Source organism: Dreissena polymorpha, chromosome 1 (genome assembly GCF_020536995.1).
Source record: "Dreissena polymorpha isolate Duluth1 chromosome 1, UMN_Dpol_1.0, whole genome shotgun sequence".
Classification (NCBI taxonomy): domain Eukaryota; kingdom Metazoa; phylum Mollusca; class Bivalvia; order Myida; family Dreissenidae; genus Dreissena; species Dreissena polymorpha.
In genome coordinates this window covers 1,447,166-1,467,763 of record NC_068355.1, presented here as the reverse complement: position 1 = coordinate 1,467,763, position 20,598 = coordinate 1,447,166, and the positions used below count along the sequence as shown (strand labels likewise).

The 20,598-nt window shown below is 34.2% G+C and overlaps 1 protein-coding gene across 1 annotated transcript in view; it reads left to right on the top strand.

Annotated features, from left to right (window-relative positions):
• The window catches only part of LOC127868572 (ficolin-1-like), a 9,202-nt gene extending 2,133 nt beyond the window's left edge, over positions 1-7,069 (top strand). Inside the window, exons 3-4 of the mRNA XM_052410453.1 lie at positions 5,121-5,282; positions 6,777-7,069. Coding sequence (XP_052266413.1) covers positions 5,121-5,282; positions 6,777-7,024 — 410 coding nt within the window. The 3' untranslated portion in view covers positions 7,025-7,069. The remainder of the gene's footprint in view (positions 1-5,120; positions 5,283-6,776) is intronic.
• Positions 7,070-20,598: the final 13,529 nt, after the last annotated feature.

Below are 20,598 nucleotides of genomic sequence, written 5' to 3'. Positions count from 1 at the left end.
TTAAAAGCACGGTTTACAAAATAAAACGAGACAAGCCGGCTTTAGAGGGAAACATTAAAGCGCTTTAGTGGCAGTTTGTGGGAAAATAATAACAACAATGTACAAACACACCTACGTTTTATTTTTTGTTTTTGATTTATTTGACTGAGTTAAGTTAAATACACTTGTACACAGTCTGAAATTATGACGATTTTCAAACTAACTGTCATAGATTTAAAAAAAGAATGCCTCACCAGGGGGTGGATCTTACGCAAGTTACTGGCGTGACGTAAGTGAGAAAACTAGTAACTGTTGTTCAAAATGGCGGTTAACGGATGATTTTTTAATGTTTTCGTCCGAAAATTTGAAAGGTTTGTACATTTACTATACTTATTTGACATTATATTTACGCGCAGGATGATCTACTTATATCCATTTAACCTCGGTATAAATCATGTTGATGCATTATCAATATTACTACAGTTTTTGAAGACTTAATACGCAAGTGTCCTTTGTGAACGATTTACACGCTTCAATGTATGTGCATTTTTTTAGGCCATATATAAGGTTTTCTTAGCAGTTTTCATGCAATGGTGGACTTAAGAGCCATCATAGTTTATGATGCCATGATGCTTCCAACAGGCAATCGCAATATATGCATCAAAAATCGAAAATTAACCCCCATTTCCATAACTGTTGAGCACAGTAACCCCACTTTAAGTGACTGGTATTTATGTAAAAGTCAGAGTACACAGATAAAAAAGGAAAACATAATAAAAATACGCATGTTTAGATCTGCTTTTCTTATAGGTGATGTGTTACTATAATTTGTGGAGTCATAATACAGTGTACGGGGGCACAGACAAATGGACAATATATTTAACAATACACGTGCGGACGTATTGCTTTCATTTGCGCACGAATTACATGTATGTGCGCACGTATTGATGTTTATGTGCGCATGCTTAACGTTCTGCGTGCGCACGTTTTACCATTTCATTGATCTATTTATCACATGCGCACGTATTGCTTTCTCGTGCGCTCGTATTGCTTTTACTTGCGCACATACTGATTTTACGTGCGCATGTTTGAATTAGAAAATGCCTTCGCATTTATACACATTTATACACACCTCCGTGCGCAAGTATTCACTTTAGTCCAAATAATTAGACAAAATACACCGCATACGTCTAAACGGTTAACGTTGTTTTCCTATAGCAAACTGATTTTAACGTATATATAACTTTCTTGTTAAATTATTGCTGATGCATACAATTATCATTAGCAAGACATGAGAACGAGTATCTCTCAAATGTGCGAGAATTATGCATGAACATCACTTTTGAAGATTTGGAAATATTTCAAAATAAAAAAGCAAATGTCCCCTCGATGCCGCCGTGAAAGGGTTTAAACCTTATAATTATACAATAAGAATCAATTTCATGCAAAATTGGTATAACCTTTAATGCTACACACAGATAAGAAACACTTATTGCTCATGGACAAATATAGCTGGAGTCATTGAATGTGTAATCGACGCAGTCTAACAAAGTCATTTTCGAATCGGTGAGCCTTTAATCAAATTAGACGAATGATTTCATGTCTTCATTTAGATGTCATCGTCAAACGGAGACGACCTACATGCGAAGAGTGCGGAGTTGCTTCATCGTTCGCATACTCTTTAGCGTCACATGCAGCTTCTAAGTTGATCCGACTACGTGTGCAATTTTCCAAGGTGTGGATACCATTCAATTGTAAAAATTCACTGCAGCGTCACACTCGTTCCCACATCGATAGTCAAAAAGTTTATAGTCAGTGTGGGAAGGTGTTCACTACGACGTATTGTTTAAACAAGAATGATTATGAGCTTCATCTAGGCAATGCATCGAAGTATTCGTGTAAACTGTGTGCGAAGCCATGTCAGTCAAGATACGCTCTTCAACAACATTTAAGGACACATTCTGATGAAAAAATATACACAAGTGAAATATGTTCGAAGTCGTACAAAACCATTGATTCTTGGAATGAACAAATGCAGCCTTCCAGAACATGAAGAAAGAAAGGTTACATGTGCAACATGCATCAAAACGTTTAAGATAGGAAGGCTGTTAAATGAAACAGCTTATGAATTAACACGAAGCTCCGAAAGTGTCTTGCCACGTCTGTGGAAAAATGTTTAAATGGATTCATATGGAACAGCTTATGTGTTGTATATTATACATAGTCATGCATTCATGTAAAACACAAAGCCGCAAAACGGGTTAAACTACTTTTACTGCGCCAAACAAGTATAAGTTACTTTAAATATCGTACTGATCAATATTCTGACATCTTGGATCTCTAAAGTGTATTCATAGATATAACAATATATGGAATAAAATATACTTTCTTAATAAGCAAATACCAATACTTTTGCTTTTTATCAGCTCATATTGTCAAGACATTGATATTGTAATGTATAACAAATACATGTCCTAACTGGTTTTAGCATGATACGCATTTCTAATTTAAGAAAAAAATATAAATTGGTATGCTTCAGGTCCACATCCGGGATTGTTCATGATTTTTAACCAGTAAAATACCCAATCTGATCCGCGCAAAACGATATTGAACAATGTTGCCATTTGTATACATTACGTATAGATGCGCTGTTATAAAATCACTTGATCTTTGCACTCGTGTTTAAACCCTGGGCATCTAGTCAACTAACAAAAAAATATTTAACATTAATACTTATTACATGACATTTAAGACAGTACCATTACAAATACATATATCACTACAAGATCATTATTTATACATTTAGTACGGTTATAAATAATATTAACAATTAAAAAAATGTAAAGGGTTAAAATCATAAAACTTCATAATTTCATGTTCGAATACTGCTGACATGAAATGACCTCTGTTTCATAACTTATCATTTGCTTACATTGTATCATTAATTTATAATTAAAAAAAACATCGTCAATATGAATCGCATTTAAATGTCAAAGTCACTTTAAATTATGAATTATAATACGGGCCGTGTTCGTTTTCTATCTTGAGTTCGTTTAAATCATTTGATGTAATGCCAAGTCTTAAAGAATGTAGTAGTTTTGCTTCATTAACGTTGTAGTGTTCCCGAAGGGATTGAACGCCTTTCGGAACTCCGCCGAGGTTGCTGATCGTTCCCTACTTTCTTTTGTGCGGAGTCGTTACGTCAAACTCATGGTTTCTGAAACATTTATGTTTGTAGCATAAAAAGAAATCCAAAAACCACAATTTAATTTAAATACTGTTTTATAATTATCGCGAAGGGAGGCATGTAGTTTTTACACCATCTGTCTAAAAGTTAGTGTCTGCTTCATATCTTTGTTACTTTTGTATACCAGTCACTGAAAGTGAGGTTACTGTGCTCAACAGTTATGGAAATGGGGGTTAATTTTCGAATTTTGATGCAAATATTGCGATTGCCTGTTAGAAGCATCCTGGTTCACATGCAAGGTAAACTATGATGGTTCTTAAGTCCACCGTTCCATGAAAACTGCTGAGAAAACCGTATATACGGTCTAAAAAAGCGCATACAGTGAACCGTGTCAATCGTGAACAACGCTGCACTTGCGTATTAAGTCTTCAATAACCTTTTTTAATATTGATAATGCTTCAACAAGATTTATACGAGGTTAACTTGATATCATTAGATCATCCTGCGCGTAAGTATTTTAACCGCCATTTTGAACAACAGTTACTATTTTTCTCACTTACTCCACGCCAGTTACTTGCGTACGATCCACCCCCTGCCTCACTAAGGAAAATATTAAAAGTGTTGGTTTATTAATGGCTCGTAATCTGTCAAGCTCATTTAATAATAGAGCGTGTGTTATATTTCGTGTATAATTAGAAAAAAATGCTTGTACGTTTTAATAAAGCGTTTATAATTTACATCACATTAATTTGATTCAAGCCCGCGTTGCGCAGTGGTATCTCGCTAGATTTTGCGTTTATGGTTCCCGGAGAAGGCAGTATTTTTATGCCCCCGGATCGAATGATCGGGGGTATATTGTTTTTGGCCTGTCTGTCTGTCATTCTGTCTGTCTGTCTGTCATTCTGTCCCAAAACTTTAACCTAGGTTGAAGTTTTAGGTTAAAGTTTTGCAATATTGAATAAATTTTGCAATATTGAAGTTACAACTTGATATTTGGCATGCATGTGTACTACAATTGTTACTACTAGGGGACCGATTAAGCAGAGAATTGCAAATATTGTCAAAACAACATTGCTGGCAATTAGCGAGCGGGGACCCACAAGATCGCCGCTTATTCGCTCTTGTCGACAATTATCGGCAACACTTTCATGCTTCAGTGCACATTAACCTCAAGCCTTGCTGTCAACAAAGATTAGCAGATTATTCTTTGTTATTACTCTGCTTGTTTTAAGAAAAGTTTAATTATTATGTCTGTCAATCTTCACCGAAAATTTGAAATCCACGAAATTACGTGTCAACGAATTAGTTGTTTTTTATTAAACCACGAAATTTCATACCGACGGATTTCTATACGTTTACAGTATCTCATGGAGCTGCACATCTTTAGTGGTGAAAGGTCAAGGTCAAGGCCATCCTTCAAGGTCAAAGGTCAACGAAAAAAGCGGCGCATTAGGGGCATTGTGTTTCTAACAAACACATCTCTTGTTTTTTTTTTTATAAAACTTGCTCTTACGTTTGTAATTAGTTCAGACTACATGTATTTAAAACATAAACAAACATTTCGATGAATAAGACCGAGTTCATGGACATCGCTGCACAATTGATGAAGTTATGACTGTTCAAAGCGATACATCCCGTTTTCGGGTCATTTTTAGTTGAATACCTTCTTATATTATATATATTTGATAGTGATTTTTTTTTCAGAGAAATTAGTTTTTGGTTATAATTTGATTATTATGTCCCCACCACTATAGTGGGGGACATATTGTGTTTGCCCTGACTGTTGGTCTGTTGGTCTGTACGTTGGTCTGTTTGGTCAAACTTTAACATTTGCCATAACTTTTGCAATATTGAAGATACCAATTAATATCATAGCCACACGCTAACCATCTGTGTGGCGTAACAGTATAACAATATAAATGTGGTTTTTGAAATAATTAAATATTATCTTTAGGTTTGAAGTACATATATGCCATGACATTCAACGTGCAATCAGAACTTCGGATCGACTTGATGGCAGCTGATGGAACCATGGCTTATGAAGTGTTTCCTAACTTTAACTTGTCGGCATCACCTAGTTACACGCTGCATGCTGACAGTGGGCATGGAACTGCTGGTAAGATTAAAATACGTTTGGTGTAGATCGGAGGCAGCTCATATCAAATGTTCTACAATCAGAGACCAGTGCCGTTCTGAATATGGTCATATACTGATTCGATCATTCATTTCGATTTATTATATTTTCCACCATAAATCAAAGCATCTGTTAACCATTTCCTGTGATCATGTTTACCTGCTGTGTGTTTTCTATACAAATATATTTAAAAAAGTTAAAAACAACCCACACATAGAAATCTGAAAGTAGTGCACTTTAAGATTCTTGAATATGTTAACGGTTACAGTTTAAACAGATAGACATTTTTCATTATTGTCACTCATCGGCAACTGTATTACATTTCTTGCTCTGATGTAAGACGCTGCAATACGCTTGCATTTTGTGCAATAACGAACAGGACTCCTTTATGCAGCAACGTACAGCACGTCAAGTGAAGTCGATTAAATTGTATTGGTAGTTACTATTGTACATAACCGAAACAACAAGAACGAATATGATGCCACTATATAACGATTTTTTTTGTTTTAATTGAGGTAGGAAGCATTCATTTGTTAAACCTAATGTAAACAGTCTAAACCTTAAAATGTAAACCTTTAATATTTAACGACTGACAGTGCGTTTTGACGCATATACACAATGTGTCTGTCCGACAGTTCTTCTGTCCACTGGGTCTTTGTTTCACATTCTATTGAAGTTTGAACTATGATTAAAATCATTTGTTTTTCAATATTTTTCTTGCATCACTATCTTAAGCAATAATATATTTGACAACAAAATATTATAGAAAATACTTTTTCGATTCTAACACTTTTATTTTTCCTTACTCTGTGTTTTAAAGTAAATGCACTCGGACCATTTTTCTCTGCCCATCTGTCTACAACGTACATTCAATGACGTCATCTAACCATAAAAACAATACGGCGTTTATTTCATTCTTTAAAATTGTTGACGTCAGGTTCATTGATAAAAATCAAATATACAATATGACGTAATTTGTAACGATAATAAATTGAATGTAACACGCTAATGAATATTAAAAGCAGAAAAAAATAAATAAAGAATACGATTTGTGTTAAATGTATTATAAACATTATTACGTACACATGAACAGTAAGGTTAACATAATTTTAAAAGAGCGCCTGTAAGCACATTCATTTTATCGCACAGTTTCCCGCACGTTTTCATAACTATTTTCCGCACATAGTTATTTCAGAAATCCCCCCCCCCCCCCCGCTTGATTTCACTTTTTTTAAGAATAAAGCAGCGTGTCGTGTAAGAATTAATTTAACCCAGTCGAAGATTCGACCTTTTTTAAAAGTTCAGCATTGGAGTCGTATGTCTAATTGTGTTCTTCATTATGTAAGACATATTTATATTTCTAGTTTGTTTTCGAAAATTGTTATTCCGGGCATAAGTATACATCTTTACTGTATTTGTACTTCACACACATTGGCGTAGAAAGTAGTTTAACGACTGTATATATACATTCAACAGGTGACTCCCTTCAAGACTCAAGAGGATATCCATTTTCCACGTATGACAGAGAAGTCAACGGGTTCTTGTGTGCAAAACATGACCACGGAGGCTGGTGGTACAATGGTTGTACATATGCTAATCTAAATGGACAATACCAAACGCCTGGAACAGAAATTGGTATTGATTCATATGGCATTTATTACTCCAGCTTTTTGCAAACAAATCAAGCACTGAAAGAAACAAAACTGATGTTTAGGAGGATATAATTGTGTATCTACCGCAGTATGGTACAAAACGCAATACACTACGCAATACACAATTACTATAGACTCAACACTGAAGCGTTAGCCGTTTTCAAATATGTAAGAAAAAAAAGTTTTTTTTTAAATCTAGAACAAGTAGAAATACATACATGAAGTAATATGTAATAATTTGTGTAATAAGCGTTAATTTGTTGTTAATTGTGTATTGTCCATCGTTATGTACTAAATATGTAAATCTGTGTTAACGTGTGTTAGTAAAAAGGCCCCGTCACACGGACTGGCGTTCTTACGGCGACCTACGACTGTGTTTCTGGAAATTTCTGATTGTCGTAGTAAGGACGCCAATGACTTTTTGGGTAAAAATGCTGTTTTTCGCCTTCCCGTCACACCAGCGTCCTGGTTTATGGCGTTCTGCGCGTCCTCACGGCGTCCTTAATACGTCCCTGGCGACCTTACCGCGTTCGTACTGCGTCCTTACGGCGACCAAAGCCGACCATACAGTGTCTGAGCGGCGTCCTTGGCGTTCTTACTTTGTTCTTATTGCGACTATAGTTGTTCTGAGGACGCAATAGACGTACAAAGGACGTACTAATGTCGCAATAAGGTCGCCGTACTGTCGCCTTGCAGTAAATGATCATTTTCTGTGGGTTTGAGCGGCGACCACACTACGTCCTTGGCGAACTTACAGGGACCATGTCCCTACTACGACGACTGCGTCTCTACGGCATCCCTACGACGTCCTTAACAGAACGCCGTAAAACGCTGGACTTCGGCGACTACTTTGAACATGTTCAAAGTGGTAGCCGTGGGCTAGCGTCCTGAGCAATTTTCGGCGTCCTCACTGCGTCCTTACGCGTCCTTACTGCTTCCCTCCGGTGTCTATGGCGTCCTCACTGCGACCTGGGTCGCCGTAAAGACGCAGTAAGGACGCCAGTCCGGTGTGACGGGGGTATAAAGGGGAAGTGTTTAACGTAAAGACCATGATACTTTAACATGCGTATTGAATTCTACGTTTAGTTTTATTCGTCACCATGTCGGCGAGAAACCAAATATAAACTAAATAGAAATCACATTATACTATTTGTAGTATACACGTTGAGTTTAAAGAAGACATCTTAGGAAACCATTTCATTCATATTTGTTTGAATTTGGATTAAGCTCGGAGCGGTTGGACACTTTTTGGGGACACGTCACTGCAAGTAAACAGGTTGAAATGGCTTGCTTTCATGATTTAAAAAAAATATTTTTAGCGCATTCGGTATTCTCCGAACATTATCATAAACCTTGATCGATAACAAATCGTTTTGAAGCGTTTTATTATCAAAGAACATTGGATTTGTGTAATGCGGTATTTTTTTATTATATGCTATTGACAATATTCCAACTGTTCTACACTGATACAGCGTGCTTATTAAGGACTATTTTTATTATTTTTTATATATCAAAAGTGGAAATATCTGTGAAAATAACGCAACAATATCGTAGCCAGTTGTTGCAATCTTTATGTTCATTTCAGTCCTGAAAGGTTTTCTACTAACACACATTTGGTAAACGTGTAATGTGGACCAGTTTTTCGACTTAGCTATTTAACCCAAGTTTTGAACTTTCTCGACATCCAATTAAATGTTATGCAAACTTTTCGCAAGTAGACCTCAATGCATTTATGCTTACATTGCACTGATAAATTTGATATAAATTTACCAAAACCAAATAACCAAAGTTATTTGCGATGTTGAGTCCAGAATATGGCATTTTTAAAAGCAAACACAGTTTTTAAAAGTATGTCTGTTTCTCATCGACTTAAAAACCAGAAATTGCAGCAGTTGGTAAATATCAATGCGCCACCAAAATAAAGCCATGCATGTATTTACTGGCTATGTATTCAAATATTGCCTTAACATTCAATATATCTTGGAAGCTGCTAAAATGCATTTTGTTGGATAAAGTTAAATATGATTTCGTATGGAAGTGTTATGTGTTTGAAACCTGCATATTGTTTAATATATATCGGCAATGTAAATACATGTAATAGCGGTCATTGGTTAACCATATGTAATGATTACTGCTTCAAAACTATGAAACGTCCAGATTGTTATTGTATTTAAATATTATTACACACTTATGTAGTAGACCTCAATACATTATAAAGAAGTGAAACCCCAGCTGCTGGAGCAGTATTGAATTCTTATTATATACAATTAGTTGGTCCTTTATATCATGATGTCACATGTCATGAAACTCGGCATTTCGGAAAACGTTCTTCGGTGCTTTTTTATTCATGCTTCATCCATACAGATCTGATACTGCATGGTTTGGAATGACAGCAGAAAGCTCCACGATGACGCGTGAATTAGTTAACTCGCAGGAAGTATTCGCTCCGACCTATTTACATTTCCGAATACGTTTAAGGAAATCCTTGTGTAGGTATGGGTGTGACATTTCATAAGTTAATGACCATTTTAGGACATATCGTAAATAAAAACAAAACTTCCATATAAAGGATATAATCTTGAGAATTACAAATATAATGTAGATACTTTGGTAACTTGCAAGCCTACCAAAACACGGCTGTTGATCAATCATATAAGTAAACATGACACATGGTCATCGTCTCTCACCTTTCAAATACTAAAGCTGAATCGGTGGTAATAAGAAGATAAAATTTGAGTTAGTGTTTTAAACATATAAAAATAGATAAGCTTACCCAGTTAACAATGCAAAATTCTTCTAATGCATCAACAAAACACGTGTTTCTCGTGGCGTTAGCATACGTTTACTTCGCCGTTCGGCCAGCATTCCTTGCAGTCAGCCGGCCGTCCACCACGGCACTGCAGAACAACGAGTAGTCGAACGTCGTGGTCGCCATGCACGAGAGTATACTTGAGGATCCCGCTCTTATCTACACTTTCAAAGTAAAGGAGCCTTCTATGTTTTGTGCATGTTATCAGTGTTGGTTATAAGTTATATGTATAGAGTAAAACCATTGTATTTTTACAATCCCTGAAACTTGAAAATGTGCGCGATTCTAACGGTTTTTACTTTTCCGCTGCATATAATTACCCCAAATCATCTAGGAAAATACAGAAACATAAGCAATTAATCCATATATATTAAGGAAACATTTGCTAAAAGAATTTTCACGGAATTAAGGTCGAAACTATATCAATATACCAGTAAAAGCGACCATTATCCGATGTCCCATTCGTACGGAATACGAAGAAAGATGCCTCCACATACCTGTACAAGGCCACGAGACAGAGGGCAGATTAAAAAATAAATAAAGATTCTGCTACCTTCAACCAGGGCGCCGCACGCCGCATACGACCATGTGACGTCAGAGACCCTGAATCATGCTGACGTCATCATCACAGATCTGATTCGAGGGAAACGCAGTCTCCCACAGAAGCGCTCGTACAAAGAATGTGGCAGACAGGGGTGCACGTGTTCCTCGCGAAAAACTTTTTTCCGCACCCGACTATTGACACGTATACGAACAATATATATTAAATGGATAAATATCGTTGGATGTTTTAATACTGGTGAATATTCGCGCTGTCATACATTTTTGCATTGACGGGAACGCGGAAAGCGCGAAAATTAAATATATTAAAAAAAAGTATATACATGCACTTTTTAGCTATACAATATTTGCAAATAATTTGATGTACCGGTATGCATACCGCACACACAGTGGTACTATAATAATGTATTTAAGAAATGTGTTAAATTGCTACGTATCTTTCTTTACCAAATTGTCATAAAAAGTGGGCACATTTGTTTTGCATTCTATAATAAGAATACTAAATTAACGGATATATGTATTGAATCAAGTAGTTTTTTGTTCAGTTTCCATACTATCATAGAAAGAGATCCAATTAGATATGTTTTCAATTTTTTATCAATCATATGGCGTCGTTTTTTGTTGAGAATCATGGCCGAAATAGTCAAAAGCCTGCAAACACGCAGTTACTAACACAGCCAAAACAGTCGAAAGCCTTTTGACTCTTTCGGCTATGTTAGTAACTGCGTGTGTGCAGGCTTTTGCCTGTTTCGGCTGTGTTAGTAACTGCGTGTTTGCAGGCTTGTTACTGTTTCGGCTGTGTTAGTCACTGCGTGTTTGCAGGCTTTTGACTGTTTCGATGTGTTACTGTGTGTTTGAAGGCTTTTGACTGTTTCGGCTGTCTTAATAAGGACAGGTAACTCAAGTTGTCAGTGCAGAACTTCATATTTTTCTCAAAATGAAACGAGTAAAGCATGTCACAAGTGCTTTAAATCATATCAAAACAAACGGGTAAGCTGACCATTTTGCAAAAACTTTTTAACATATAATAAAAGCAGCTAAAAAGAACAGTGGGCAGTTCAATAGATAGAACTCTCCAAATTATTCAATCGTTTCTCGTTGCAACGCTTTATAATGTTCAGGTTTTTAAATCGTCAAAAGATGCATTAAATGGATATTTTGGATACGGTTAATGTTCAGTATTGCTGTTTTCTCACAAATATAATAACTAAAACGAAAATTTGCGAATCTGAAACAACGTTTTTTAATTTTGGCAATTTACCAAAACGTGAAAATGGTATGATGGCCTTTAATGGTAGTCGATTTTTTCTTTGCAATTAAATGCTTTGAGAATATATCTCGTCCACGTGTGAGGTTTGTGCGCTAAAACGGTTTACATCTTTCGATGCTTTGCATCGAATGCATTGTTCCAAGGCTTTCAAACTACTTGTAGCAATGATTGAATCACGTCGGTTTTTAAAGATTGGATTACAGTGTCTTTTCTTTAATTGCAATAAATGTATCAAACACTTTTGAAGCAAAAAAATATCTAAACCTTAGAATGAAAGGTAGTTGTAAAGTTCACAACACACATGCTTTTTGATTAAAACAATAAACTTTGAAAAAGTAAAAAAATTCCATATCATAAGCGACTTAAGAAAGTGTTTCTAATAACCGACTTCAGAATTTTCGAGAAATAGGGACAAGCGGGTGCAATTGTAGTTTCAATTTGTTTGTCTTAAAACCAGAACGAAAGCATCCTGTTTGGTCAAAGTATTTTTAGACAAAGATAGAGATCATGTATGATGAGTCTTTATTGCAAGTAAACATTTTAAGTGGTATGTCGCAAATATATCTCACACTAATTGAAATCTTCAGGATTAAAACTAATTTTGATCCGTTTATAAATCAAGATATGATTATTTATCCCCTTCATGTTTTGTTGATAGCGTTAGTATTATGTTATCCAAAGTAAATCAAATGTACATCTGCAATAGTATTTTCGAATTAATCTTACATCTTTTTGTTTAAGTGGCCAACAACAATGTCGGGCAAATATACAGATTAAACTTAGTGAGTGACTACAAGACTGTACCTTCTTATTTTAGCTTCAATCAGATAGACTATTGTTATACTATAGCCCGGACAAGAATTGCACATGTACAGTTTATAGAAAATTTCAAAGGGCCATAACTCTGTGAATAATCATACGACCACAACTGGCTGATAATATGCAAACTCCTGTTGGAAGTGAAGCTTCCCATAAAGTTTCATTGAATTCCCGTAATAAGTTGCGGAGAAATAGCTCGGACAAGAATTGCACTATATGTACAATGGAAATTTTCAAAGGGCCATAACTCTGTGAAAAATCATCCGACGAGAACAGGCTGATAATATGCACATCTCCTCTTGGTAGTGAAGCTTCCCATAAAGTTTAATTGAATTCCGGTCATTAATTGCTGAGAAATAGCCCAGACATAAATTGTGCACGGACGGACGGACGCACGGACGGACGGACAGACGAAGCGGCGGCTAAATGCTCCCCAAACAATTTTGGGGGTGCATAACAAAAAGAAAATAGGAATATATTCAATGTTGTTGATTTATTAATGGTGTATATTATTAAGAAAGCATGGCTATTACAAACATGTGATAAATTGTGTTTCGAAGGATACATGAAAGGTGTATGGTATTAAGAAAGTATGAATATTACAAAAATGTGATAAACTGTACTTCGAAGGAAAGAAACAATGGATACTACACACTTGTGATAGACTGTTCTTTGATGGATACATCGGATAAAGGATGTTTAATTACTATTAAGAAACTAAAGATCTTATGAAAATGTGTTTTTAACAGGTTGGTTTCAATTAATAAATAATTCCGATCGGGCTATAGCAGTATTTCTTTAAAATGTACATTTTTGTTAGTGTAGTTTTCAATAATGATTTCACTTAAAAGCTATTTTACCATAAAGCTGACACCATCTGATCAGTTTGAAAATAGAAGGGCACTTAAAAGGGTGAAAAAACATCTGCCCCATGTATGATTCGAATCCATGTGGCATCAGGTATTGACTGACAATTGTTAAGCTAACTTACGTGTTAGAACACGTTTCTATCAATATTTCACAAAAATAATGTTATAATAGTCTTAAGGTAACAAGATATGGATTGATAATCTAGCGGTCAATGTATAGATCTGAATTTTGTGGAAAATCTAGAGCTCAATGTGCCAAAAAAAATAAAGACAAAAGTAGTGTATACGCTGCAAGCAGATCAAGAACTATAATTTTTATTTAAAAAAAGTTTACGTTTTCCGTAAGGTTCTGATTTTGAAATTATTGTAGTGAATACACAATAATATACCAGTGAATACCATATATATACCATAAATTACACACCGACGGAATGCGCAAACTTCGTTTTTTCCATAAAGATAATATTTCTTTACCCATTCAACTTTTAAGATAAATTAAAATAAATGATTGGACCCCAGACTGTTTAAACTATAACTCATATAAAAGACAGTGTATTTTCTAAAACTGTCATTGCTCTGAATATTAGACCGGTTGTATTTACCATTTATATACTTTTTCTGTACATATTGTATCCTATAACAGAAGGGAATAGAAACATTATATACTGTGAATTCATTACAATCCAATATTGAGTAAGGAGATTATTCATATCCATGTCTGTTCATATCTATGTTTTCAGTAAAATAAATTCATATCTATGTTTTCAGTAAAATATAAACTGGAAAAGTGGCTCCTTTTAAAGTCTCGTTATCAATTAATTAATGCTGTTATTTTTCAGTCAGATTCAAATGTTATGCTTTATTCATAAATACATTTGCAAACAATTATCATAATCTAAAACTGCAAATATATGTATTCAGTTATTGATTATTAATTCAGATGTAGCTAAATTGTATTTTACAAAATAAAAAGAATTATGACCTGATTATTTTCTTAAGAATATATAGTGAATAATTCAACATTTTGTGCAAGAAGATTATTCTTTAACGTGTATTTTTTTCATTCTCATCTGATTATTTGCAAATTGATAATATCATGATCTTAGAAAATTAAAACACTGGAGGACATTTCATCTTTCTTATCAGTTGTTTTCATTCCACAGTGCTGGCTGGTGGCAAGAAGATATCAAATTACCCTGCTCCCCAGTGTTTAATTGTCAAGCAATTGATATGGATTTCGACCTTCATGATAAGGTGCTTGGTGAAAATTCTGCCTTACCCTTGTCCTATAACTGGATGGCCATAATTGATTTTTAAATATATGAATAGTTGAAATATTAAGTGTTTTTTCCGTATCGAAACTACTAAAAATCCTCCAGATATCCATAATTTAGATATAAAAAGACAACAACGACCGTGTTGTTTCATCGACTGGAGAATACTCTCTCTTTGAGGGTGAGTGGATACACTTTGAATTTGTTAATGCTTTTTATAGGTGTTTTCATGTAGATATTTGTTCAGTAAACAAGTTTTCTCTTTGAAAAGCTTTGAGCACGTTTTCGACAAGTTGTTAATTAACCATTCGGTAATTGTTATTTTTCACTGGTACTTAAGGGACTTCGGTTTTAAACCGTATCCAAAGCAACCTTAGTATCATAAAGTGCGCAGAGACTCATATAATCCGTTATGGGATTCACAGTTAAAACAGTTTGCAGTGTGATTACGGTGACTTTGAAAAATAAAATGTAAATACTTTTGACAATCTAAACGCTTTAGGATGTTACAACATTGTAATTATTACACAGTATTTTTTTCCACAGAGACAAAAGGCTTCAACAATGTAATGCATTATAATATATTACACATTTATTATTTTATGAAAATATATGTATGACATAGCATAACATTGCAATTGATTTATTATTTTACAGTGTTGCTAATTTGCAGACGTAATGATGATAAATAAGAAAAGCGCACGTTGACCTAGTAAAGGGACCTTTTTACGTTTTGGCAAATTGACAAAATGAAAAAAATGTTTCAAACTATCAAATTTGTGTTGTAGTTATGATATTTTTTGCGAAACAGTAATACTGAACAATAGCCTTGCTCTAAAATATCCATTATATGCATCTATTGACGATTTAAAAACCTGAAAATTATAAAGCGTTGCAACGCGAAACGATTGAAAAATTTGGAGAGTTCTGTCGATTAAACGTCATTTCCACATTGACCGCTGTTAGCTCAGTGAAATCGTTCAATAAGTAGCGTATATATACATCAATTAACCGATAATACTATTTGTAAATTTTTAATTGCATTCATTTAAAGTCAAAGCATCACAATGTTATCATGTTTTAAAATATGATTATAATAAAGAACGAAAGTTTCTCATGTTTGCAAATATTGTTAGCAACATATTATAGATTAAGTGTTTTATTATTTACTGTTTGATTCCAATAATGTCGCTTTAATGGAATTACCATTTTATTCATTTGCTTCTTAATATTAAATCACCTAAACTTGTTTTATTAGTAGCACAGCCCCATTAATATTTTTATTTAGTACTGCCCCTGGAATTTGTTCACGTCATTATGTAATTATGGATTTTTGTGACGTCATACGACCGACTTTCCCAGTTGTAATCTACATGCATAGGTCATTGGGTTTATAACGTTCCATTTTCTTTATATTTTCTCTCTGATAGGCGTTTCTTGTTTGATTTAATTATTTGTATTTATTTTTTTAGCAGTCACATAAACAACCAAGCTATGTAATATGGAATTTTTACACCCATTATTGCTGCTTCTTCCTGTATTTGCGCGTTGATTATCTGAGATATTAACTCCATGATGCTATATTCTCAAATCTTGTTCTATAAAGAAGGAATGTAGTTGACAATTGTTAATAGTTTTATTTGATCGTTCGTCAAAAAGTTGCAACGCTGTTACTCTTGTATCTTCAATGCAATTGAGTAATTAAATAGTAATTAAATTGAATGCGTTTTAATTCCCTTTTATTATTATTTAATTTGAGTAACAATGCTATGACGTTAAATTTTATTTCCACTTAAATGCATTATGAATATTGCTGGGCCAAGTGTGAGGTTGAGCGCTCTATAACCAGGTTTAAACCCCCAATGCTTTGCATTGACCGTTCCAAGGCGATGACCCCAGCTTAAATATTCATATTTTGTGTTTATGTGGGTTTGTATTGTGCTGTATTGTGCTGTTTTGTACTGTTTGGGCAATCGGTCACTTGCCTTAAATAAAAGACCAACTAATTGTTTTTAATGAAAATTCAATACTGCTCCAGCAGCTGGAGTTTCACTTCTTTATATTATTATGGGTTTATTTCTTCATCTTCGAAATATATAGTACTAGTATGTTAATATTTGATTTACATGAAGTTTTCTTTCCAAACATTTAAATCACACTTTCATAGCCACGTCACGCGAAAATGGGTCTTATGGTCTTTTGGCAAGCACAGCTCAAGTTTTATTGTAGTTGCTTGATAATTTAATACAATGCTCTTTAATATCAATATATTTACTATTATAATTATGCTGTGGTTCATTCTTTGTTTGACTCAAGCCAAGCGACGGTTACGCTCAGGTAGTGAGAAACGATAGTAAACAGCACACTTTACATCCAACCTGCGTTCGAACATACAGAGAATGGGTCAGCTAGGTGCTACGTTTCCTTTGCTTACTTCAGTTAAAGGTCAATTCTTTCCATAATTGCGATCATAAGGCCCCGGCTTCTGGATATGTATTCATTGGTTGGTTATTAATAGAAGTTTACAAATGCTTGCGAATAATACGTCTCGTGGAAGTGTATATTCATGCATTATAAAAGTCATTGTCGCATCGTATTTGTATGAGGCTGGTAATAGATGCTGATAAACAAGTATAGTGTGATGTTGTGTAACCCCGTTCATAGTTAATACTACTATATCAGGGTTAAATTTGATATGTCAGGGAAACATTTTTTAGTTCTCAACAAATAGCGGTGATACTTTGTATTCACGGGTGCTACCAACGCAATAGTAGAAGTATAAGTTTGTTTACATTCACAGTTCTATATGAGATAACTTGACGCTCAAAGGGATCGAAGGAATCACCACAGCAGGTTGCTAATACACAGTGTAGACTTCCGCTGCTTTATTGTTGTAACATGTTTGTTAAGATAGCATAGGCAAAATAATATGGACCCCAATTTTGAAATAAAAATCGCATTAAGAGTCTGAAAATAGCGCCGTTAACTTTTTAATTGAAGAGTATAGATGACATCAAAGTCGAAGAAGTGATTTCAGGAAGAAAAACACACACCTGGATTTAACTGAGGACGACACATACAATTAAGTAAATCATAAAACAAGTAATTTGCATCACATGTAGGCAGTTAATATCTTACTTAAAATTCAACAGAGAAGTTAAGACTAAAAATCGTATTTTATAAAGGAATTAGATGTCTTGCTAGCGAATTTTTATTTCACATGTATTATGTGCTGTGATAGAAACCAAAGTTGTGCATAGATTATTAAGATATTTCATAACGTGCCTTGAATTATGTTCTCGTCATTGAGAGTTTAAACTTGTATTGTACTGTGAAAAGCACACATGGTACTTCACCGATGATATTTTCCTGAAGACTTTTACATACGAACAAGTTTTGAATGCATACACACATTAACATAGACATACATTATGACAAATAATCGTATCAATTTAATATTTATCAAGCAACTTACTGAATGATCGGGATGGTTTAATCGCTTTTCTATTAAATATACATTTTAGTTATTGACAGTATATCAATTTAGAAAGTTTTTTATAATCATATTTTATTAAGTAGGTTTTTTTACACTCATATATTTAAAAAGAAAATAAACACAATTAATTAATTTAAAAAAGGTTATTATAATAAAAGTTTAACACAAAATAAATGAAATAAATGAAATGAATTAATGAAAGAAATAATGAATGAATGACTACACGAAAGAAAGAAAGAAAGAAAGAAAGAAAGAAAGAAAGAGAGAAGAAAGAAAGAAAGAAAGAAAGAAAGAAAGAAAGAAAGAAAGAAAGAAAGAAAGAAAGAAAGAAAAAAGAAAGAAAGAATGAATAAATGGATGGATGGATGGATGGATGGATGAATGGATGGATAGACAGATGGACGGAGGGCTGGATGTACGGATGGAAGAACGAACGAACGAACGTGCGAACTCATAAACAAACGAACGAACCAATGAACACACGAACGAACTAATGAACAAAAATAAACATAAATACATAAATGAATGAATAAATGAACGAACGAACCAACCAACCAAACAACGCACCAAAGAATGAACGAACCAACCAACCAACAAACAATGAACACAAATCGTCAATCGTTCCAATCGAGTTAATATTCATTTGCATATCGCCACGATCACGCATGCGAAGAAACAAATATTGGTACCGGTAACGTGACGAAAACAAAATCCGCGAATCTAGGTTAGTCGCGAATTTAGGTGAGTCGACGATATATCTATTGTTTTGTTATATTTGAAAAAGAAACAACCACAGGTGGAAGTAACGTACCCAGGATAGTATTATATATATTATTTTTTTTAGGAACCCAATATATTCAAATAAATATATAAAATCATGTTTAATGAAAAACAAATTGACAAAGAGCCATGAAAACAAATCCCCACCCTCTGTTATTGAAATCATAACACTATATGTTGTGGGGGACATATTGTTTTTGCCCTGTCTGTTGGTCTGTTGGTCTGTTGGTCTGTTTGCGCCAACTTTAACATTTTGCAATAACTTTTGCAATATTGAAGATAGCAACTTGGTATTTGGCATGCATGTGTATCTCATGGAGCTGCACATTTTGAGTGGTGAAAGGTCAAGGTCAAGGTCATCGTTCAAGGTCAGAGGTCAAATATATGTGGCCCAAATCGCTTATTTTATAAATACTTTTGCAATATTGAAGATAGCAGATTGATATTTGGCATGCATGTGCATCTCATGGAGCTGAACATTTTGAGTGGTGAAAGGTCAAGGTCAAGGTCATCCTTCAAGGTCAGAGTTCAAATATATGTTGCCTAAATCGCTTATTTTATGAATACTTATGCATTATTGAAGATAGCAACTTGATATTTGGAATGCATGTGTATCTCATGGAGCTGCACATTTTGAGTGGTGAAAGGTCAAGGTCATTCTTCACAAGGTCAAGGTCAAACATCAAATAGGGGGACATTGTGTTTCACAAACACATCTTGTCAATTTTTTTTCTCATTAAACATGATTTTATATATTTATTGGAATATATTGGGCTCCTAAAAAAATACTATCCAGGGTACGTTACTTCCACCTGTGGAAACAACAAACAAATCATACAAAAAGTTGAAAAACAATCTGACAACAATCATGAATCAAGGAAAAAGAAACAATGTCAATCTTTAGATTTCAGAGCATAAGTCAACATAACCATTAAGGGAAAACAGCATATATACATACTTAAATACTTATAATACAGAGGGCATAATTGTTCATATAATGATATATACACTATACAGAAGAAAACAAAATTTACATGGGGTACATATTGATAACATAACTTTAAAATTTCATGTCTCGGATTTATTTGCAGTTGTTTTATAGCATGACTAAACATTATTTCATTTAATAAAGATTTGATTTAATTTAACTTTCAGGGTATGGGACTTGCTGACAACCCTACTATTTACCAGATCAGCAAAAGTATTCACTCTGGTCTGGGGATAGCAAGGTTGGTCGAATTAACATGATCTGCCAGGAGGTCGGAGATTTAGGCAGGATGGTATTGGTTTTTTTGTTTTATATTTTATTTTGTATTGGGTTTATTTCCCTATTGTGTTGTCTTAGTATATTGTAAGACTGCACGTGGGGAACCTGTTAGCCCTTTATAAATTTGGGTAATTGTTTATTTTCACGTTTGCATATTTTTTTGAAAACCCCTATTAAAACGAAACATAGGAAGTTCAAATGCAGATTAATTAATTTATTTCGTCTTAAGTATTTACTGATTTTATTGCAAAATAAACTTAGATTTTGTAGGCATTTATTGTTCTCGCTTGATGCAAGCGAGTAAAATTTTATTGTATTTGGATTTATATAGTATTGTCTGTTAATATATTTTGTTCTTTCTGTTATAAATATAGGGCATTTAAATAGGTAGTGGAATTCATCACCTAATTCCTCACATAATGAACATTTTCTGTCATGTACTTGTATGTTTTGCCATCTTCCAGTTTCAATAGGTAGTGTGGGATTCCTAGTAAAGAAGGC